General features: G+C 42.8%; 1 protein-coding gene across 5 annotated transcripts in view; it reads left to right on the top strand.

The window, feature by feature from the left end:
- Nucleotides 1-23,635, top strand: part of OSBPL3 (oxysterol binding protein like 3) — a 179,288-nt gene that overhangs the window by 93,676 nt on the left and 61,977 nt on the right. For 4 of the 5 annotated variants that reach the window (XM_032304466.1, XM_032304467.1, XM_032304468.1 and 1 more), the window contains exons 3-7: nt 18,166-18,282; nt 18,444-18,497; nt 19,472-19,585; nt 22,760-22,927; nt 23,480-23,603. In XM_032304466.1, the coding sequence (XP_032160357.1) occupies nt 18,166-18,282; nt 18,444-18,497; nt 19,472-19,585; nt 22,760-22,927; nt 23,480-23,603 (577 nt within the window). Of the gene's footprint in view, nt 1-10,631; nt 10,678-18,165; nt 18,283-18,443; nt 18,498-19,471; nt 19,586-22,759; nt 22,928-23,479; nt 23,604-23,635 lie in introns of those variants that run through there. The other variant, XM_032304470.1, reaches the window with a different exon arrangement.

A 23,635-nucleotide genomic window follows, 5' to 3' on the forward strand; every position in this document is an offset into this window, starting at 1 on the left:
GAACTGAATTTGAACTTGTCCTTCCTATCCCAGAGTCTCCTCACATGAAATCATGAGGAACTATGCATTTAGGTAGAGGTATTCCCTATCTGTACGTCTTGTTAGAAAATCTTAAAGGACAGAATGATCAAGAATTGTGATTGGTGTCTTTGTTTTTGCTTCTGATCTAAGACAGATTTGACAATTTAGAACATGAATACCCAAGAAGAGTTCTGTCATCTTTTAGCTTAAATACTAGGGCTTTTGAAATTTAAATATAGCATGCCTCATTTTGTCAGTATGGGAACAACCTATAAATATAATCTTATCGATATGATTTTGGGAGGAATGTATGCGTGGGTGATTAGAACTTGAACTCTCCAGCCTCGGTTCCAACCATTCATTGGTTCTGTGACCTTAAATTCTTAAACTTAAGCCTCTGTTTTCTCATCAGTAAAACTGAAATAATAATAGTTCTTTTCACATAGATTATCATGAGGGTAAAAACTGAGACATCTAATCCAGGGTCAGACTCATAATAGGTCCTGAGTTAATATTAACATTCATTTTTGTTATTATAGTTAACATTAATTAGAACTTCATTCTTATGTGTGGAGAATGTAAATACTCATAGAGAATAGTTCTGCTTTTTGCCCCTAGGAGCTTCTACAGGCATTGTACATGTATCTACCCAGTACTGGTTAATGTTGTACAAAGGTCCACAAAAGTATACAGTGTATATGTGAATATATATTTTTAACATAAAAGTGCCTTCCTTTATACACATTAACAAAATGCTTTTATTTATTCCTTTATTTTCATTCCTTTTTTTTTTTTTGAGAGAGAGTGCATGTGTTATGGGGGAGGGACAGAGGGCAGAGAGAGTGAGAGAATATCAAGGAGGCTGCATGCCTGGTGCAGAGCCGGACACATGGCCTTGATCTCACGACATTGAGATCATGATGTGAGGCGAAATCAAGAGTAGGATGCTTAACTGACTAAGCCACGCAGGTGCCCCCAAAATGCTTTTTGAGAAGACGGTAATAGGATATTTAATGTCTGGGCTGCATTTGCAATCTTCAATATCTGGCCTGATCCGTACCTAAAACAAGTGAAACCAGTTGGTGAATCCTCACCCCTTTCCTGTTCTGTTGGGCCTTGTGCTCTCATGGGTATAAGTGATTTTTCCACTTCCGTGCCAGCACCTATCTGTTGGGAGCAGCTGCTTAGAGCTTTGTGTTGGGGATGATTCTGTGGTTGAGTCTGACTGTCGTGCGAAAGAACCCCATGTTCTCAGCTCCAGCCCGCGGGCATAGGCAGGGTGAATGGCAGCACAGGTGTCGCATTTGTCGCCCATTAGCGATATTGGAGGGTTGAGATCAAGCCCTCTCTGCTAGAGCTTTATATTATGCTGTTGCAAGAACTTTAGGCAAGTGAAGTTTGCCTCAGTTCTTGAGCCATGAAATGGAGACAAAACTCCCCTCCTCCCTCTCCAGGATTGTTACGAGAAAAAATGGAATGTTTTTACTGGCTAAAAGATGTTAAAACTCTTTGGAGGAAGATCTTCTGTCCATTTATGAAGTTCTCACAATTACAGATCAGCTCCCTTTGAACTGAGGCCCATTCCCGAGCCAGAAGGGAAATGGTCTTGTGTTAGGAAACCTGACAGTCTGCGGAAGAGATGAATCTCTTTGAAGAAAAGCAGAACATCCTTCTGGTATAGTGCCTTCATCTGTAGGACGGGAACCTCTTCTCCCTGAGAAAATCCCCAGTTAAAGGAACCAGCTTACCCAAGGAACAGGCGGTCAGTCCCTTCTGACTGTCTTACTCATACCCTATTTTTTGTAGTGTGCTAGGTCCGTCTTTGCTTTAGTGTCCCTACCTGTTACAGGCTTTGCTTCAGCTACCCCTCTAGCTAGATTGAGTCATATGAAACTGTTCTTCCCTTTTGAATTTTGTGGTTTTTCTGGAAAAGAATCTTCATTTATCACTCTAATTTTTTAAAAAGATTTTATTTATTTATTTGACAGAGATCACAAGTAGGCAGAGAGGCAGGCAGACAGAGAGGGGGAAGCAGGCTCCCTGCTGAGCAGAGAGCCTCATATGGGGCTCAATCCCAGGACTCTGAAATCATGACCTGAGCCGAAGGCAGAAGCTCAACCCATTGAGCCACCCAGGCACCCCATCACTGTAATATTGTTAAAGTAACTTATAAAAATAATATGTACTCCCTGCAGATCATTTCCAAGGTAAGTGCAAGTCTGTGTTGAATTGCAACACTTTAATTCATTTACTTTTAATGAATTAAAGTGTTGGTAGTTCCAATTAATTGAATCTGGGAAATGACCATTGGTTGTGGAGGTCACTGGTGCCATTGTCTAGTGGGAGAGGTAGGTGTGAAAGGCTGGTTAGAGCTCATTCTCATAGAAGAGGAGCAGAGAAAGAGGGCACCCCAATTCTACCAGGCCCCAGACAGGATTTGAGATAGGCCTTCACATGTTCCATTTGGGAACCTTGAGTTTGACTAATGCCAAGCTAAACATTGCCCTTTCCTCTGCTCACGTGGATAACCCTCTTTTGATTGATTCATTGGTCGAAAGAGTGTATACGTCTCAGAATCCTGAGTTTCTATTCACACATCTTTTTAGTCCTCATAGTACCTAGCACAGGGCTTTGCACATGGCAGATGCAAATTATTGGACAAATTTACTGAATGCCAACAGCAAGAATCCATACGTTAGAACAATATGGCCAGGTGGGCATAGGGGGGTGGGAGCAAAATGCCCACAAATTTCCGAGCTCCCTCCTTCCAAGGGTGTATTGTGAGGGTCTTCAAAAATGAACAAAGGCCTCTCCATTGAGTTTCTTCTGGCAAATGATGACATTCCTAATCGCTTTCTGTACCCGTGGTCTCTGAACCAACACTCTGTTCTAAAGTATGGAACAGACGTCAAGGTGTCTTGTTGCAACTGACCTGTATTCACACGGGCTCTGCTTTTTTGCTCGCTGGCTGACCTTGCCGCATTACCTAAAACCTCTTAGTCTCAGTTCTTCAGCTGTGAAATTGGGATCATTGTGCTTACTTTGGAGAGCTAAGTGAAATAATAAATATGAAGAACCTAGGGTAGCACATGGCAGACATTAGGTAAGTGTGGATCAATGAATGAATAAGCATGCCGTTGCTAGGTTGAGAGATAATTATTCAGAAAGCTCTGTGGATATATTAAGTAGGTTAAGGGATACCTAAGTGGGAGAAAGAATTGCTATTTCTGAACTTGTAAAATATGAGTAATTTTCTCTCGCCTTCTTTCCACTGCCCCCTTACATTTCTTTCCTAGAACTTTCAAAGTAACACATTTCAGAAACCAGACTGTGCTAGATAAAGATGAGTAAGTTTTGTCTTTACTGAAACAGTCCGGTATGCCCATTCTTTAGGCAACATCTACTAAGAAGCTATCATTAAAAGACCCTGGGCAGGGATATATGACGCTACCAAGGACAGGACAGCTGAACAGACCACTAAAGTTAAGAAATCGACACTGTGGGGTGCCTGGGTGCCTCAGTCATTAAGCTCAGCTCAGGTCATGATCCCAGGGTCATGGGATCAGGTCCCGTATCGGGCTCCCTGCTTGGCGGGAAGCTTACTTCACCCTCTCCCACTGCTCCTGCTTGTGTTCCCTCTCTCACTGTGTTCTCTCTGTCAAGTAAATAAAATCTTAAAAAAAAAAAAAAAATTGACACTGTGAGGGAGACTGCTTTGTTAGGAGAGCACGCTTCCTTTCTTTCCTAATGTGTTGTTAGTATTTGCTAGATAGTAAGTTAGGAATCAGGGAGTGAATCCTTTCAAAATAATTGGCAAGTGTTTCACTCTTGGTTGTAGGGGATTTGAAATAGAGAGAGAGAGAGCCATTGCTAGGTAAGTCTCCATACAATTATGCAGTTTGCTCTGGTCACCCGCCTGGCCCTGGGCTAATCTGAGATGATGTTTGAGCTCTCCCAGGGTCACCTGATTGAGGGTGTTTTTATGCAGGCTATTAGATTATGTTGTACTTCCGGGAGCCCAGGCTGTCTGGGTTTGGTGCCAGAACCCATAAGACTTGAGGCTGAGTGGGAGAGAATGTGCCATGGAGTGAAAAGTGAATGAAAGCTCTACTGCTCTGGTGTTTATCGAACTTGCGTAGTCCTCGAGTATTGAACATGCTTCGTCCTACTTACTTCTTTTATGTAATCGTATCTTTAGAGACACTGAGATTTAACATCTGCCTTTTTAAAGTAGGAGCTGTATAAGCACCACAAGGAAGACCAACCAGTCAAGGAGGAGAGACTTGAGAATGTCGTGATTGTATCATTCATTATGCTGTGATGGTCACAAAAGATGACAGGCGACAAGCATGAACTCCCTTGGGAATTGGAGGGCCCGAATTATAACCTCTGACTGTTTATAAACAGTTTAACTTTGCACAAGTTTTTTAACTCTCTTTGCCTTGGTTTCTTGTAAGGCTGTGCAAATTACACGAAAGGCTGCAGGCAGTAGATTCTGTGTAAGTGTTGGATGCATAAACCATTGACCTTCCAGAAGCAGGAGTCCCAAGAGCCCTCAACACCTTATGGTGACTGCTTCCCCACTTCCTCCTTTCAGCAGCCAGCTGGGTGGCACAGCAGTCACATGGCTGGGCTGCTTCTGTCTGGGCTGGTCTGAAAGGAAGTGTTAGTGAGGGACACCAGAAATTAACAAGTGTCTGTTAACATTTTTATAGCTCATGTATCCTTTCATACTATCCCTTGGAATCTCAAAACAACCCAGGGAGGTTTGTATTATTTTCTACACTTTAGAAAGAAAATATGGCTCAGAAATATTAACTGACTTGTTCTGAGTCACACAGCTTCTAAGTGGTAGGGGACCAGGCAACCAGCTATTGGGAGAACACCGGATTTCGGATTTCGTTAGGTACTAGAAAGCTGCTTTAGACATTCATTCAAGTCCCACGTGCCTTAGGTACAAAAGATTGTTATTGAAACAAACCCTCCATAGGGAAATACCTTTGTGGATGTAGGGACGAGAATAATGCAGAAATGGTCTTAGGATCCCTGAGGTCTCTCTGGAGCTGCTGTTCTGTTTTGTTTTTGTTTTTTGTTTCCTGGTGGACCCAGCAGAGCAAAATAATTAGTTATATGTTTCTATGTTAGCTTTCCAGATTCTCACTTACTGGCCCTTTGATTTATTCATATTGCCTACCTTTTGGTCATACCTAAGCAGGTCACACTGAAAAGAGGAAGGGCAAAAATACAAGGCTGAGTTCTCAACGTGTCCCCACTCTGTCTTGGAAAGAAAAAAGCAAACAAATGTTTGGTAGAAGAGGTGAAGACTTCAGCTAAAATGACATATTTGAGTTGTCAGGGCATCTTTGTTACTCTCCACGTCCACAAATGATAGACTGTCAGCTACATTCCACACTGTGAAAAAGAGGAGAAATTGAGCTCCTTAAACACTTCTGGAAGTTGCTAGACTGTTTAGCCTGTTGTGCAGTTGCAGGATGACAAGCACAGAAACTATATTCCAGTGGGATTTAGAAATACTACCTTGGGGGGTGCTTGGGTGGCTCAGTTGGTTAAGTGTCTGCCTTCCGCTTGGGTCATGATCTCAGGGTCCTGGGATCGAGTCCTGCATAGGGCTTCTTGCTAAGCAGGAAGCCTGCTTCTCTCTCTCTCCTTTTTCCGCTCTCCGTGCTTGTGTTCTCTCTGCCTCTCTAACAAATAAATAGTATCTTTAAAAAAAGAAAAAAAGAAATACTGCTATGAGAGAGACTACATGCGGTGCTTTAAGAATTCAATTTATTTATTTACAGTTGGTATCAGCCATAGTGCAGTATATATGAAAGCAGAACAGTGACCCTAAAGCTTTTCTTGAAAGCACAGCTTACTGGCTATGCAGTTACTGGAATTTTCCTCTAGAAGCTATACATGCAAATATAAACTGAACCTACTCAACAGTTCTTTCCTAGGGAGGGAGAGTCTAAATCAGCTTTGGTGCTATGCTGATATTAAAATGCTGAAGGCCCAGAAATGACAGTATAAGAAGTAGGATGGTGGCAAAACAGAAGCCTTCTCTAGAATAATCTGACAGCCTCCTTAAGTCCTCTACATGCTGGCCCTGCCTTCAAGAGCAGCTGTGTCTCCCTTCACATCTGCACACAAGCCTGTCTCCCAACTAAAGTCACCTTCTGTCTGTCCCATGTCAGAGCGGGCCCATCCCTGGCGCATCTCTGGCTTCCTGGTTCCTTTTGTGGGGGAATGGTGTCCCCACCTCCCAAATGTTACATCCATAGCCTAGTCCTTGGAACTTATTTGGAAAGTGGATCTTTACAGATATAATTAATTTAAGGATCTTGAGATGAAGAGATCATCCTGGACTATCAGGTTCAATCCTAAACTCAGTGACTGGTGTCCTCATAAGAAGCACACAGGGGAGAATACAGACATGGATGTGAAGGCAGAGGCAGAGGTTGGAGCGATGTGGCTCCAAACCAAGGATGCCAGTAGCCACTGGGAACTGGAAGAGAAGAGTAATGCTTTCAGTGGACTGAATGTTTTCGTCCCCGACCCCACCCCCTTTCACATGTTGCAGCCTTAACCCTCCTACTGGTATTTAGAGGCAGGCCTGCAGGAGGTAATTAGGTTTAGATGAGGTCCCGAGGGCTGGTGCCTTCAAGATGGAATTAGTACCCTTATAAGAAGGAGAAGGACACCAGCGCTCACTCTCACACACCAAAAGGCCATGGGAGCACAAGGCAGGAAGGCAGCTGTCTACACACCAGGAAGCAGAATTTCACTGGGAACCGAATCTCACAGCACCTTGATCTTGGACTTCCCAGCCTCTACCAAGTCTGTGGTTTTCTGTTACAGCAACCTTAGCTGATACAAACACATTCTCCCTAAGAGCCTCCAGAGCCGCTGTGGTTCTGCTGAGCCGTTGACCCCCGTGTCCATATTCCTTTGAGTCCCAGCTCAAGGCTTCTTCCTGAGGTGGGTCTAGTTCATGGAATTTTGCTTGAGAACTCTGGTAGCACTTTCTTTTGAATCTCCCATTCAGCATTTTCCAGACTTCAGCCTCGTATCTCTTTATTTTTAATATATGCTAACTTCTTGGAAGCCAGCCCTGGGTTTTCCGTCTTTTCATCTCCAGTATCTGGTTCTAAGCCTCAGACCTCTGGGTAGAGCCTGCCTTATTAAATGGAAGGCCAGTTACGAACCAGACTCTAACTTCCGTAACACCTAAGTCATTCCTTCTTTGATTCGCAAGGCTCCCCGGGATGTTATCCAGTCACTGGGTCCTCATTATGAGAACGTTATTCTTGTACAGACTGAGGAGGAAATCGCTGATGATTTGGATCAGAGACAGGAAGAGCCTATTCTGGTACCTACTCCTATGATTCTAAATTATATGTGCATCAGTTAGCCAGAATGTGTCTCTACTTTGATTGCAATTTTCAGTTAGCTCTGGGGGGGAAAAAAAAAACAGTTTTGAGCACCCTCACCAGAGAGAACACCGTTATCAGCTAGCGCCATCCAGCAACGAAGAGGGTTTTCTTCAGGAGTTGTGTGCCCTGTAATTGGAGAGCAGATGTGTGATGTCTGAACACGAAGAGTCTGCGGTTCTCTCCAGGCTCAGACACTGAAGGGCAGAGCTCTATGATATGCCAAAGACAGTATGATTTTTTTTTTTAAGATTTTATTTATTTGTCAAAGAGAGAGAGCATAAGTAGGGGAAGTGGTAGGCAAAGGGAGAAGTCTCCCCGCTGAGCAGGGAATCCGGGTGAGGGGTTTGATCCTAGGACCCCTGGATCATGACCTGAGCCGAAAGCAGATGCTTCACCAACTAAGCCATCCAGGCATCCCTACAGTATGATTTCTTTTTTTTTTTTTAATGAAAAGGTAGTAAAGTAAAATATTAAAATGGTGCTGGGAGGTATACAACAAAGAGTGCAAGAGAGTGTCCCCACTTTGTGCCTCTGACTGAGTTCCCTTTACAGAAGAGTCTGCCTGGGAGAATTTCTCTGACATCACATGCACCTGCCCCTGTGTGGAGAGTGAGCCTGGGGGCTCTTCCATGAGACTAACTGCCCCTGTGACAGTGAGGGAATTCTTAGAAAAGGTAGTGGGAAGGGCACTAGGTCGGAGTCCCCAGAAGTCCTTCACTCATCTTCGTGGTCCTACACAAATTATTTCTCATAGCTTCCTCATCTCTCAGTGGAAAGAGCCGGGGAGATGACTTCACATTCTCTTTCAAACTCTGAGGTTTAAAAGAATGACTCCATGACTCTGCAAGGGAAAGCTAATCATTCCTTCTGTACCCAGAAAACTAAATAAACCTGGAAGAGACTCTTGAGTCTCTTGAGCGCAGAGTTACCCTGTCCTCACTGGCTAACACACGTGCCTGTCAAGCGCGGGAACATGAGACAGACTGATTGTGCTGTGGGGAGAGCAGTGCCCGGCGGCAAGGAGCCGGACTGGCAGGGCAAGCAGGTGGTCTTGGGTGGCCTCTAGTATCCTCGTGGGTGATCTTGTCAGAGTGGGCGTTGGGCAGAGAGGTTCTGTGTGCCGTCTGCAGACCACAAATGGGGCTGCCACTTCACAGTGGGTGCTGTTGGCCAGACTCTGTGCACCTTCAGCAGCTCTGGGGTGAGGTCTGCGCTTTGACACTTTTCCAGTTCCGGCTGCTGCTGCTGGACCACAGGCCCACTTAGAGCAGCCACACTCTAGGAGACCAGGCTGTCTTGAAGAACTGGGTTTTACTTGATAGGCTCTGAAAGCCAAACCAGGACTAATGGGTAAGAATTATAAGGCCCTGGATCCCAGTGCTGATGAAGGACCGATCGTCCGATTATTTAATAATTAACGCTATGAACAATAACAAAAACAACATGGGCCCCTCTATGGCCAGTTCCCTCATCACTGGAGAGCTCCATCGGAAGCTAGCAGATGGACTGCAGGGGATTCCGAGACCAGGAAGGTGCTCGGGATAAATGAACCACAAAATCTCCTCCAAATCTTATATCACAAATTCATATCATAGAAAATGGGCACGAAGTCTCTGTTATGCAGGATGAGTAAGTTCTAGAAATCACCTGTACAACATTATGCCAAAAGTTACGATACTGTATTGTGAATGTAAAAGCTTGTTAAAAGAGGGTATCTCTGGGGCGCCTGGGTGGTTCGGTGGGTTAACCGTCTGCCTTTGGCACAGGTCATGATCCTGGTGACCTGTGATCAGCCCTGTGTCAGGCTTCCTGCTCAGCAGTGGGCCTGCTTCTCTCTCTCCACCCCTACCCCCCTGCTTGTGCTCTCCCTCTCTCTCTTTCAAATGAATAAAGTCTTTTAAAAAAATAAAAAATAAAATAAAATGTTGGCTGATAAAGTCTCCTAAAAGCAAACCAAAAAACCAATAGCATTAGCTTCTATCTAGTAACCTCAGGTACAGTCTCTGATGTAAGGACCTAAGTGAGAAGACTGACGAAAAAAGGAAGGCTGAGCAGGGAAGAGCCCACCCAGACTGGCTACGTGCGGACTAGAGTCATGACCTGCCAAGGGCCATATCTTTCCTCTCCCTTCCCACCCAGACACACAGCTCCCCCACCCATGCCTAGGCAGGGAGGCAAACATCCAGAGGCCTTAGTCCTCAAAAAGTACTAAGTCTTAATTCCTGGGGTTGTCACAAACCAAAACACTGGTGCCTTAATTACTTGGAGAGTGGGAGAGTATGCGCTCAGTCTTGGGGGTGAGTGCTTGCACGGGATGTCAGGGAGAGAAAAGGAGGGTCACTGGCCGCAGACGCCGACAAGGAGGAGAAAAAAGCCAGGGCTGTGTCAGCTCTGTTGCTAATTCCACCTGAGATCCAAATAAGAGAAAAATGCTTTCCAGTTGTGTTAACCACAGATGGGTTTATAATTAAAGTAGTATTAATAAAAATAAACTTTAATGTACATATAATGATGATTTTGACCCTGTTGGGCACTCAGCAGTTATGGCTGTAATGACATCTGTACTTTTTTAAGGATCTTCGAATATATTTGTGGGTTATGAATTTTGCTAAAAATCCCCCTAATGGTACACAAGCCCTTCAAGGCTGTGGACAGCATCTTTCATGCACTCTGTTCTCTGTGACGCTCTTCTCTGGCAAGAGGGCCTCTTGAGAGCTGCACCTACTGTTAAAGATGGAGACACCAAACCTACAAATGTCACTGGGCTCAGGCCGTGCAGCCCATCATCTACAACTGCTTGATGGTCTGTGTGTCTCCAATGACTCTGTAATGAAGGTGCACAGAGTCTGGCCAACAGCACCCACTGTGAAGTGGCGGCCCCATTTGTGGTCTGCAGACGGCACACAGAACCTCTCTGCCCAACGCCCACTCTGACAAGATCACCCACGAGGATACTAGAGGCCACCCAAGACCACCTGCTTGCCCTGCCAGTCCGGCTCCTTGCCGCCGGGCACTGCTCTCCCCACAGCACAATCAGTCTGTCTCACGTTCCCGCGCTTGACAGGCACGTGTGTTAGCCAGTGAGGACAGGGTAACTCTGCGCTCAAGAGACTCAAGAGTCTCTTCCAGGTTTATTTAGTTTTCTGGGTACAGAAGGAATGATTAGCTTTCCCTTGCAGACTGACATCTGTGTTCTGACAAGATCTTCAGTAATCAGCATTTATATTACAGATTGAGAAGCACTACATTAGATCACACACACCATGCCCCCAACGGATTTGTTCTTCTTCTTTTTTTTTTTTTCTTAAGATTTTATTTATGTATTTGACAGAGAGACAGCAAGAGTGGGAACACAAGCGGGAGTGGGAGAGGGAGAAGCAGGCTTCCTCCCTGAACAGGGAGCCTGAAGCGGGCCCACGATGCTGGGATCATGACCTGAGCCAAAGGCAGATGCTTAATGACTGAGCCACCTGGGAGCCCCTAATGTGTTCTTTCAATTGTTATTGCTATCAGGCCTGCTGGTGCTCAGAAATTTTAGTTGAGTAATAAACAATTGGACGAGAAGTAACAATTACAACTCTGTGATTGAATGTAAGTACAGAATCGGTCTGGCATCATTTAAAGCTGTCCTTATATTAACTGGAAATCTATTGACAAGTATTTGCCTTGGGTGCTCTTGGTGGCAAGTATTGTACCTGGGTGGCCCAGTTGGTTAAGCTTCTGAATTCTTTCAGGTCATGCTCTCAATGTCCTGGGACCAAGCCCTGCCTTGGGCTCCATGCTCAGCAGGGGCTCTGCTTGTCCCTCTGTGCCCTCCCCGCCATCATGCGCTCTCTCTCTCATAAATAAATAACATCTTTTTAAAAAATCAGAAATGCCTTTAAAATCATTAAACTTGTTAAGTTATGCTCCATGTGATCTAATGCTGGGTATTGTTGCCTTGTGAATTTTAAAAACCTGAGAAACAGATTAAATAATCTAGAGCAACCCACTCCCCAGTCATGCCAGATAGGGAGAGGCAGCCACAAAACTTCTTCCCCAACACTCTTCAGCTGCAGGAAGAATAGAAGTTTTAAGTCACTTTCTATTTCTGACATCACTGCAAGGACAGCGCCGAGAATCCAGCATTTGAAAGTCGCAGAGGAGACGTATACTGTGGAAACAGCTGTGCCGGGCGGGGGGGCCAGGGGGGCCTTTCAACTCGTGCACTCAGCAATATGGAAATGAACTGTGCCAGCTCATGAGCACAGATAAATGCTTAGTTGCCTTTCCAACCACAAAGCAGCTTTCTATATTTGGCACTCTTTTGACATTCAGTAAAACAGACTGAATTTAATGCCGGACGACAGTGCCAGACTGTCTTCAGTTAAACTGAAGCGAAGACCTTAGGAAGCCGCTTTCCCCAGCCCCTGTCACATTTCTCTCCCCATCTGATATTCATTGTGGGCTTTCTGCCTGACAGCCTCAGGACACAACATCAGCCCAGCCGTGCTGGGCTAAGTCAGCAGGGCCTCGATCTTCCCCGGGGGTCCAAGGCCACCCTGTCCTGTATCCTAGGACATTCAGCTCAAGGTGCATGTTCTAATTCCTGGTCACCAGGTGTGTGGAACAGAAATAGCTCCTTTGGGACGCCTGGTCCCTTGAGCCCAGAGAAGCCAGCATCTTTGCTTTTTTCTGTCCTGAGTACCAGTTCACCCCCGTTCCAGCACACCTGATTAAAATCCCTCATCCTGAGGACTCTGCTGGGCCCTTTTCATACCCCCTTGCTCCTCAGACTCGTTCATTCAGTGAGTATTTTATTCAGGCCCCATACGTCCCCAGTAGTGAGATTACTTCATAGAGGACTTTGTTCCTGGTCTCATGCAACCATGTTCTGGCTCAGAGAGACTCATTTGTGAGGCTTGTGGAGGTGCAGATGAGGGAGAGAATTTGTGCCCCAAGGAGAAGGTTTGGGGCAAATAAGAACTCGCAGGCTGAGAAGTAGATGGGGCAGACATTCCAAATACAAAAAAGCGAACAAGCCAAGAGTTGGCTGTGTTAAAACGCACAGGCTGATTTCCTGCCCTTGTTCAGTGGGACTGCAGAATAGGAAACATGGTAGCTCTGAGCAGGACCCCAGACCTTGCTTGTCTCTGCCCGTAGGGCAGTGTTCCCTAACTCCTTCAGACTGCTTCAGGATCTTGGCTGCTGCTTGGCATTTACTCCGGTTCATCATCAGTTTTTATATATTAAAATTATAGCAGAATATGTGTTATATTATAATACGTAGCAGCATGAATAACAATGGAGGTTCTGAAGTCAGGTGGCTTTACTATTTGCTGGCTTTATCACATTGAGGAAGTTATCTAATGCTCTCTTCCTCATTCCAAAAATTTCCAGAAGTTTCCACATTCCACCAATAAGGATACTAATCCAACCTCACAGGATAGTGCAAGGATTAAGTATCATAATGTAAATACAGTGTTTAGCACACAACCTGGGAGATACTTAATGCTTAATACATTTAGTTATTGTGTTTCATGTATTTGTTCAACATATTTATTCATACCTACTGTGCCCTATTAAGTAGTGAGCAAGGCAGAAAAGATTCCTGCTTTTATGGAGCTAAAAACTGTTCTCCAATTATTTTATGTTATTATTGTTTATATGTTCTTGTTTTAGTCGACCCCCTTGGGTAGTATTTCCTGGCCCTATCCTTTTGTGTTTTAAATATCAGGCTGTATAGAAGTATGGGTACGACTTAATACTTCCTTGTTAGCCATCTATCTAGCTCCATTTACTTGGTTTGAGAACTTATCCATTTTCTTGGTTGAAAGCCCAATAGTTAATAAACCTGGGAGAATTATTTTATTTGATATGTATATATATATATATATACATATATATATGTATATATATATATAAAATAAATATCACATATATAGCAAAAATTTTAAATATATATATAGATCATTGCTGGTGTTCTAAGCAATGTAGGGTTTTCCCCATAACTGTTTTGAGGAGAAAAGACCAAAGTCCTAGGATAAAAGTAGGGAAAAAATATCATGAACTAAGGAGACACTAAGTCTTTGATAATAAATAATACTACTTTATAGTATTGATAATAATATTGATAATGTCAATAATAATTATTGATAATAAATAATACCATATTTCAGTAATATACAGTTGATGTGGGTTGGATAATATAGGAAAATTTGAGAAACTGAACTAAAATTTTGAAGGGTTTGCATGGGTGGAGAAGATCAAGAGAAGATTTTGGGAGGCTCGAACAATATAAATAAACCACCAAAGTGGAAATGCAGACAAGTATTGCATTATATTCATTTGTATATTGCATGGAGTATAGGGCATAATGGGGCCTCATAAATGATTATGGAAGTGGAAAGTCTTGGGAAACCAGGTTGGATGAGAGCTTGGGTCTGTATAGTGGCTGGGGAACAGAGAGGAAGGGACAGAGAAGATAAACATTTTGAGGATGAAACCAACAGTACTTACTTATAAGAAAATTAATTAAGCCCTCTCAGTTCCGAATGATTTCACTGCACCATGAGGGCATAACATTTCTTCTCACAGAATTTGTGTCAGGTTCAGTAGTGGTCCTTAATCCCAGCAAAACAATATCCTTTTGTTGTGACCAATATTTTAGTGACCCTTTACTCTCCTCAAATGAAATTCATTATTAATTCATAATGAATAATAATTTTGAAAGTATCACCGTAATGATTTGCTGAACATAAAGGAAAACTCAGAGAAAGTGGTTAATATTAAAGTATTTATTTTAAAATATAGATGTCCACGTATGATCATACCAGAAGATATAATGATGTGGTCAGATATACTTATATGTAAATCATGATAGCTACCAATGCAGACCCATATGGGTGTGTTGTGCTAATAACTCAGATACCACAAGTGACACGGCCTTCAGTGACACGATTCTCCAGAATGGCGGGTGATGCTTGTTAAAGTCCCAAACAGAAGGAAATAGAGCCTCCCCTCAGTTACCTGGTAGTTGCAATACTAAGAATTCAAAGGGTCTAAAAACCTTGCAGAAATACTTTGGTATAGGTGTGAAACAGAGTCAAATTCTGTGCTCAAGAAATTATAAACAGGTTTCACCTACAAAAAAGTCCACTAGCACTTAGTGGGAAGTGGGGCAACTTTTTCATTGTCTGAGATGGAGGCCCTGTGGGACTTTGACCGTCCCTGGATCCCATCCATTAGATCTGGGGAGCCGAAACAACTGGAAGTACCCCCACCACTTGGCAGCCCGCAAGGGAGAGGACTGCCCCCACGGAGAACATTGGCTCTCAGGTTTCAGCCGGGTAACTCAAGGATGGTGGCAGACAGGGAAGCTGGAAGGGGAGGATTTGGGTGGCAAGCCCAGAAAAGGAGCTGGCTGCAGAGCTTTCTTCCTTAGTCGAGCAGAGTCTCCACTTCCTTAAATACGTCAAATCTGGCTTTTCCAACCTGGTGAGCATTTTAAGTTCTGAGCCCAGGTAGAAAATAAAGTGAGGGAAAAAGACGATATGTTGTTTGGCATAAGTGCAAACCATTTCTGGCTTATTTCCTTTAAATGCTAGCAAATGCAGTCTGATTCCCTGCCTTCCACATTGGCTCATTGGCAGGAATGTATTAGGTCTCAAGAATTCAGGAGATATCTAGTTCTAACATGAATCCTTGAAACATTTTTGAAATTTAATTCTTGTTTTTCTTTAAACTATAGATATGATCTCCTTCCATTTTTTTCCAGTTTTGTAAGGTATGCAATTAACATCTAATCCCCATTGGCATTTGCATTCTGCACAATTGAATGTATTGAGCAGACATGCACGATTGTCTAGTATTATCACTACATGTTGCCTTCTGCTTGGGTGTTTTAAACAAATGGAAAGGACTTGATCCCCTGAGAGTACTTCCCAAAAGATTTTTGAGCCATTGATTTCCATTTAATTTAACAACGGTAACAGGCACATATCCTCTCTTTCGCAGATACGAATGTGCTGTATTTAACCTGTAAATAGCCATTTGGCCCAAAGAGATTGGGCACATTTCAAACACATTCTGACTTATAATATTCCAAGGACATAAATTGGTTTGCAGTCTTATTCTAAGACCAAGTTTATTGATTAGCCAATCAGATGTATACTATTCAGGACAACAGATTGAGCATTGTGAGGAAATCAGAAGTGAACTAGACGCTTTACACCCTCAAGGAGTCTGTTGTCTAGGAGGAATGATAAAATCTCACATATAAAAGTAGGCGGTAAACCACTGGAAAGGTAAGATGGAGTGTGGATGAAGTTTCTGAGATGAAATAGTAGTCTCCTTTGAAGAAGGCTTCCTGGAGGTGGTGGAAGTTTTAAACTTGACCTTAAGAATTCATTAAAATTTTGGCAGGTAGGACATGTTAAATTTTGAGGAATGGCTTTCTAAGCTGAAATACATGTGAACAGAGTTCATGAGTGTGTGTGTGCATGTGCGTGTGGCTTCTCATTCCTTAATAAAACGCATTCTCCATGTATCATCTGGGTGTAATTAAGTGACTGAATAATTGGTGATGTGATAAAGAAATCTCATTTGATGTTGCTGCCTTTCTGAAAAAGTCCTCCAATTTAAGAACTAAATATAAGTTTTGCTTTTTTCCATAGAAGAATTCCCTTTTACCACTCTAGCTCTTGGGATCCTACTACCATTTCAGAAGTGTAGAATGTGCCTTTAACTATATTCACGGTAAAGGTAAAAAGGTAAAGGTAAAATCAGATAGAAGGCAGATCTGCCAGGATTATCATAGAGTTCAGTTGCTAAAGTAGAGAGGTATTCTCGATACCACGTGTTTCCTAGGTATTGAACTTGAGGACAACACAGAAACTGAGCCAGGGGACCCCAGACCCCTCTGGTTCCATGCCCTTCCATTAGACTGTTTCCAGTGGCTTGAATCAAATTGCTTCTGCTCCCTGGTGCTGGTCCAGACTTACTACTGTCCATCTCCCAATTCCTCTGGCCTCTACCTGTAACCCTCACCTGTAGTCTGGACATTTGACTAAGAGCACATTAGTCAATATGAACTCTTGGCGAAAAGGACATGTTTGTCTCATGGAGAGATATCTGCACCCCATGTTCATTGAAACTTTATTCACAGTAGCCAAGACAAGGAAACAACCTAAGTGTCCATCCGTGGATGAATGGATAAAGAAAATGTGATACACATACAAAAGGGAATATCATCCAGCCATAAAAAAGAAGGAAATCCTGTCTTTTGCAGCAACATGGATGGACACCGAGTACATTAGGCAAAGTGAAATAAATCAGAGAAAAACAAATACTGTACGTTGTCATTTATATGCAGAATCTATAAAAACTGAAATCCAGGAAAGAGAGAGTGGAATGGTGTCTCCTAGGAGTGGGCAGGGGTGGGAATGGTGAAATGCTAGTGAAATTGTACAATCACCCAGCTCTAAGTTAAGTAAGTTCTGGGGGATCTAATGTACAGCACGGTGAGTATATGCCTTATTATATTCTTGGGACGTTGTGAAGAAAGTAGATCTTAAGTGTTATCACCACACAAAAAAAGGGGGTAATGAAGGGGGGAGGTGCTGAGAGGAGGGGTATCAAATCATCCCATTGTATACTTTAAACTTGTATGTGTTATATGCCAGTAATATCTCAAAAACATTGGAGGGGTGGGGAAGGACATGTTTGTCAAAACTTAATTATGTGTTGGAAATGTTTCTCTCTGATCTGGATGGTAGTTACTGATGGCATAGATGTATAAATTCATCAGGTCGTACTTTTAAGATTTGTGCTTTTCATGTATATTAATCCATTAGTAAGATAAAAATGCATTATCTTGGCCTCTAAAATGGCTATTGCCAACTTTGGTCTATCTTAGGGCAATTTTGCAATGATTTATGCATTTTCATACACTTAAAATAAATTTTCAGAATTTTTAGTGTTTTTTAAATCCTTCTCAGTCAATGAGTTGACACTACCTAGTCAACAACAGAGGGTTCATTGTAATAACAATGTAATAACATTGTACCTCTTCAAAATTACAAGCAGCTCAGTAGAGCAATAATTGCTTTCCAAACAAATGTTTTTGAAACGGAAGAAGGACGTGGCATCTGAAAAAAGATGAAAATACTTGTTTCAAAAGCACCTTTTTAATGCTTCAGGATTTCCAGTACTTAAATAGCTAGAATTTGAAACAATTACCTTGCAACTGACTCATTATTTTGACCAAGTTGTCATGTTTACCAGCTTGCATTCAGTCTCCTACTTTTCAGCCAGTACTTAAGCCAATTTTCCTATATTCCCACCTGATGGCTGTAGCCTTTGGTTAAAATTCAGACTGAAGTCTGGCGGTGAGCAAGCAGTAACTGTGTGATGATGTAAAAGGGAACAAAAATAGAACTTCCAGTAAAAGCTTTACCGTTAGCCGTGTTTCAGTACGAAAGAGAGAAAAATATTCCTTTCTAGGAGAGGGCTTTTGGGAAAAAAAAAATCAAATTTGATGCCATTAAATTATAGCATTAAATTCATGAAGTCCAGGACCTGTATGGAAATTAAAGTTTAACTTCTTTCCCCCAGCAAGCCCAGCCAATCTCACCATCTCGGATGGATTTACCAATAGGATAAAGTAGCTTCTAAATGTTGTTATTGGTTTTGAAGGTAGCCATTTAGCACGACTGTTTTATTGGAACAGGACAGCTGGGAAGTGGTGGAAGGGCTGAGAGGGGAGATGAGCTACACCCAGGAGCCAGCCATTCAGAAAGGATTTTTGCTGAAAAAGAGGAAATGGCCCTTGAAAGGTTGGCACAAGGTAAGACATTGGCCTTGGACTCATCTTTATTTGTACCTACTCAGTACACGGTTTGTAGGCGTGTATAGTGTATATTTAATTTGAAGTTGAACATTGGGACCAAGGGAAGGGTGCATGTTTAAATGGGATGCCTTAGTGAATTACCCTTTTCTTCCCTACAGAGATTTTTCTATCTGGACAAAGGAATCTTGAAATATGCCAAGAGCCAAACCGATGTGAGTCTTCTCCTTAATCGAATATGTTATTAAAGAATTCTGAAGTGCTCATTGTTGTCAGCCTATGGATGAGATTGTACACATTGGGGGATTGCATTTCTCTGAACTGGAAACCATAGGGGGTAATATTTCCTTCGTATGGACCAGATGTGTCAGCTTCCCACTGTCCCAGCCCTGGGTTCTGGATGGGCTCAGTTTGCCCATCAAGTCTAGGTGGAGGACTCCTCTCAACACCCCAGTGGGTATCCAGGGGTCTGTTCAGGTCTTAGGGTTGGGTTGAGGGGTCCTCTGGTGGGAAAAGACATTTTCCCAGGAAGCTAACAGGAATAAAACATAGGACAGGTATCACTCCCACAGTTACAGTGACCGAGGGGTTTGGTGGAGAAGGCCCTTGATGAAGGGGATAGGAAGTTCCCTGTTGCATTAACATGAGGGACACAGCCCACAAGGGCTGGAATGACTGTTCGTCCTGTCCCCTGTGCGGGTCCTCCTCTTCCCTGGCACATCCCTCATCCCTTCTTGCTTCCCTCGCCTCCTGGAGCTCATGTCCTCGGGTTGCCTGTAGAAAACCCGACGTAAGTCCTGACGCAATGGCTTGTCTTAGCCTCCCACCCTTACTCCCCTTCTTAAATCACTTCCAGATGAATTTAGAGACTGGGAACTAATTCTGGGGAAGTCAGTGCAGGTAGCAGGTGAATTCATCGCCATGGGGGTCCATCCATGGACTTCCTCCCTTGCTTCCTTACTCACTGGCTGTGTGAAGATAGCACTTGTTGCTTAATCCCCCGTAGACTCAAACAGGTAATGCATGCACAGCACTTAATTCAGTACCCGTTCACACTAACTGCTTGGTAAGTCATCGTTATTACGTTTGTATTCGTGGATGTGAAGGGGAGGCTAGAGGAGCGTCAGGGATGTTACTACTGTTTTTAACACCCTGCACCTCAACTGGCCCTCTTCTCACGCCTCTGCAGATCGAGAGAGAGAAGCTGCACGGCTGCATCGATGTTGGGCTCTCGGTGATGTCCGTGAAAAAGTCATCAAAATGCATAGATCTGGATACCGAGGAGCACATCTACCATCTGAAGGTGAGGCTGCTTCCCTGGCGTGATCTTCTGTCCCATGGTTTCTTTCGGTTGCAAAGGGATTGTAGTTACAGTGCTAATTGGTAATGCCCTTTTTTTATTTCAAAAGATCCAACCAACGTGTAGAAGATCTTCATTACCAAAGTTATTTCTAACAGACACTATTGATATTTGGATGGACCGTCTCACAGGCTGCCAGAGGGTTAGCATCCTCGTTGCCCACCCCGTAGGGACCACGCCCCACATATACCATGATTATGACTCCAGTCAATAATTACTAAAATTGTCATGTTTCCAAATAACTCCTCCTTCCCCTAGACTGTAGCGCCTTTAGTGAAGAACCATGTACCATGGGTTAAAGTAAGTTCCCTGAAACACAGTATTTACCGCTTTAGCTAATTTTATAGGGATTCCAATAAAATTCTCATAGTACAGTGAGTGTCGGGAACTTTTCTCCTAAAGTAGGGGCTTCCAGTTAGTACCTCTGAAAGTGCCTCACTCGTCCCTTCTGCCCTCTCCCCTGCTAGGTGGTAGGGTCCAGAGGTCCACATCTGGTTCAGATCTTGACCTGGCTACTTACAGGCTATTGGCCTTTGGCAAATTTTTTAATCCTGAAAGTCTCCGTTTTCTCACCGTCCTTCCCCAGAATGGGAATTATTATAGTGCCCATGTTGTACTGCTGCATGGAGGAAACTTGGCGTGATGCCCAGCCTGCTGTAAGCTCAAGAACTTTAGTTTTTGTGTGTAATTAGAGGGGACCAGAACATGAGGAGTTAATTGAGAGGATTTTAAAACTTTTTTCTTACTTTGAGCAAATTACTTGGAATAATGAGCGTGGGGGTTGGGGGTTGGGAAAATGAGCACGAGATGGTGAGCTCCATGTCTTAGGATGCCCCTGCTCTCCTCATAGGACCTGTGTGGCGATTACACAGGTATATGCCTAATACATACATGTGGTCAGTCATGCTGCTACCTAGCCTAAGGCCTGAGCAAAGCAGGGATTCTCACCCTTGGCGCTACTGACGTAGTGGGCTGGAGAATTCTTGGCTGTGGGGTCTGTCCTGTACATTAGAGGGTATTGAGGGGTATCCCTAGCCTCTCCCCACTAGATGTTGGTAACAAACCCCTTTAAGTTATAATAGTAAAAAAAAAATCTCCCATTGCCAAATGTCCCTTGGTTGAGAATAACTAAAAAAAAAAAAAAAAGATAAAACAGCCCACTCTCCCACCCCCGTCTCAAAGGTTGATTAGTCTCCTCTAGAAGAGTGTCACTTGTGTCTCCATATATTTTCAATGACCCCTACTTAGTTCTGTCTTGACATGGTCAGGTTCATCCACTATTTCACATAATAGAATAAAAGTAATTATTCATTCCTAGGTTTGGAAGAACCCGAGTGCTTAAAATAACATTGTGTGCTAATACCATGACAAACAGTTTAGTATTTCTCTGTGTTGATTTACTCTAAGTTCTGTTCGTGTTTCTTGTTCATTTGATTGAAAGTGAGCTGTGAGTGTTCGTGTAGGTGCGAGCTATTGTCTGAGGGTCCTTGTTAGTTGCCTCAGAGTCAGGCAGCTTTTAAGTGGTGGCTGCCCAATCCCATTATTTTATTTTCTAGATGAGTAATCTGGGTAGCCGAAGGGTTAAGTGGCTGTCCACCCACAGTCCTATATCTGCTGGTGGGGTTGGAACAGAAAGCCGGACAGCTATTTAATAAAGTGCTTTGATTCTTCTACCTCACTTAACCAATAAAAAAAAATGAGTGAAGACGAATGTTCTGGGCGCTGATTTTTAAGAGCCTCTGAGAGCAGATCAGTGCAAAGGGTGGTGTCAGATTTCTGTGAAGTTCCTGCCATAAGCGTTTCTGGGAAGTGAAATACATTTCAAAGACATAATTTAGGGAGAATAAATAGATGTCCGCCAGTTGGTGTTGCTTTTTCCTGTAAGTGATATATTCAGTAGCACCTGGGGAGGAGGGTGGTTTAGGTCCTGCATGTCCTTCTTACCAACACAACATACCTAAGAGCTGACCTACCGTTTCCTAAACGAGTGAGTGATGGCTACAGACATCTTTGCTCTCGGCAGTGATGATAGGAAAGATTTGAACAGATTGACCTGGAGTTTGCTTCTTGGAAGATAACCGACCATGCATCATGTTGGGTGATTTTAAGTTGCCACTTCATGAAACTCTATTCCAGTATATAGGTATCTATAGTTTTCCACTTTGAAAATATTAGTACACCCTCGTACACACAAAACATGGACTGTGAAGAAAGATCCAGTGCGTAGGTGCTTGTTACATTCTTTCTAGTACTTTTATGAACATTCTAATTACTTTATAATAAAAGTTGCTAGTTATAAACATTATTCTTCCTGCAAAGAAGACACAGATACTCATTTATGGAGAGAGTAGCTAACTGTTTGTGTAGGTGTGTTTGAAAAATCTTGGAAATGTCCAATAATAGTTTTTCACATTTTTTTTTCCTATTTCCAAGTACAGGGAAATGTGTTTTTAAAAAAAAAAAACCTTCACATTCCTCACCAATGTGTTCTTTGTCAGAGAAGATTAACAAGGTTAAATATTTTGGGAAGAATTTACAAATTCATTCCAGTTCAGAGAAGATTGATCTGAAAAGTTTGAATTATAGAAGAGTTTAAAAAGAAACATGGTGCTAATATTTTCAGGAAGAATGGAAGTGGGGACAAGTGAATTTGGGAATATTTTGAGACAGATCAACATGAATTCTAGTTTATTTGTTGTTTAATATAAGTGGTAATGTTTTTGCTTTCTTAATAATAGCATGACAATTGGATCCTTTCTTTTTTTTTTTTTTAATTTTTTATTTTTTATAAACATATGTTTTTATCCCCAGGGGTACAGGTCTGTGAATCACCAGGTTTACACACTTCACAGCACTCACCAAAGCACATACCCTCCCCAATGTCAATTGGACCCTTTCATTGAGAACCTAAGTGAAGATTATGAAGACCATTTTTATTCTCCATTTCCTTCTCAAACGTATTCCTATAATTCCACATAAATTTAAACTAAATCAATAAACTCATATTTCTACATTTCTACACGGGTCAACATGTAAAGAGAGGGCGTCTCAATTTAATGAAGAAATTGTTTCTTTCAGTGAGTGACACTCTTGTTTTTTTCTTTTTAATCAATTTAGGTCAAGTCAGAAGAAATCTTTGATGAGTGGGTATCCAAACTCCGCCACCACAGAATGTATCGTCAGAATGAAATCGCCATGTTTCCACATGAGGTTAATCATTATTTCCCCGGATCCACTGTCACAGACTCAGCATCTGGGGTCTTGGACTCCATATCAAGTAGGAAGGTAAGAGTTTGCCAATAATGAATCAAGAAGAAGGTGGTGACTTCGTGTCCCCAGTGGGGACTCTCTGAGGAGGAAGGGCTCGTGGGAAAGAATCTCTTTGCCCAGCTGCTCAGAACTAGGGCCAGAGGAGCATCTGTTGTCACTGTGACAGTAACTGAAAAAACACAGGGAGGAATTTAATGGTGTCTCCAGCTCTCCCTTGACCATTCTGACTTAGGTTTTCTTCTCTGCTTGTAAAATGAAGTGTGCTTGTTAATAGCCGTATAGGATTATGAAATTTCTCAACATTTGTATCATAATTTGGGTATGATTATCATTTGACTGAAGAAGAAATTCAGGACTGCAGCCCCAGGCATGAGAGCATGGTATGGCCAGGCTGAGGTGACAGCCAGAGCTTGGGGGTTGCTAGTGGAGTGCTTTCTAGAAGCTTCTTTCCCATTATAAGTCAATGGCTTCTGTTAGCAACCAGCTCACTCTGTTGTTCTTTATCCTAACGTGTCCCCATGGGGCTCTGTTTTCATTTATAATGTGCTTTTGTCATCTGTGGAACAGCGTAGCAGTATATCAAAGCAGAACTCAATTCAAACCGGAAGCAATTTATCATTTTCTTGTGCTGGTGAGACGCGAGTTCCATTATGGTTGCTGTCTTCAGAGGACATGGAAAAATGCTCCAAAGGTAAAGTGACTTGAAACCTCTGCTTCTTTCTG

This window comes from Mustela erminea, chromosome 11, assembly GCF_009829155.1.
Source record: "Mustela erminea isolate mMusErm1 chromosome 11, mMusErm1.Pri, whole genome shotgun sequence".
In the NCBI taxonomy this organism is placed as follows: Eukaryota; Metazoa; Chordata; class Mammalia; order Carnivora; family Mustelidae; genus Mustela; species Mustela erminea.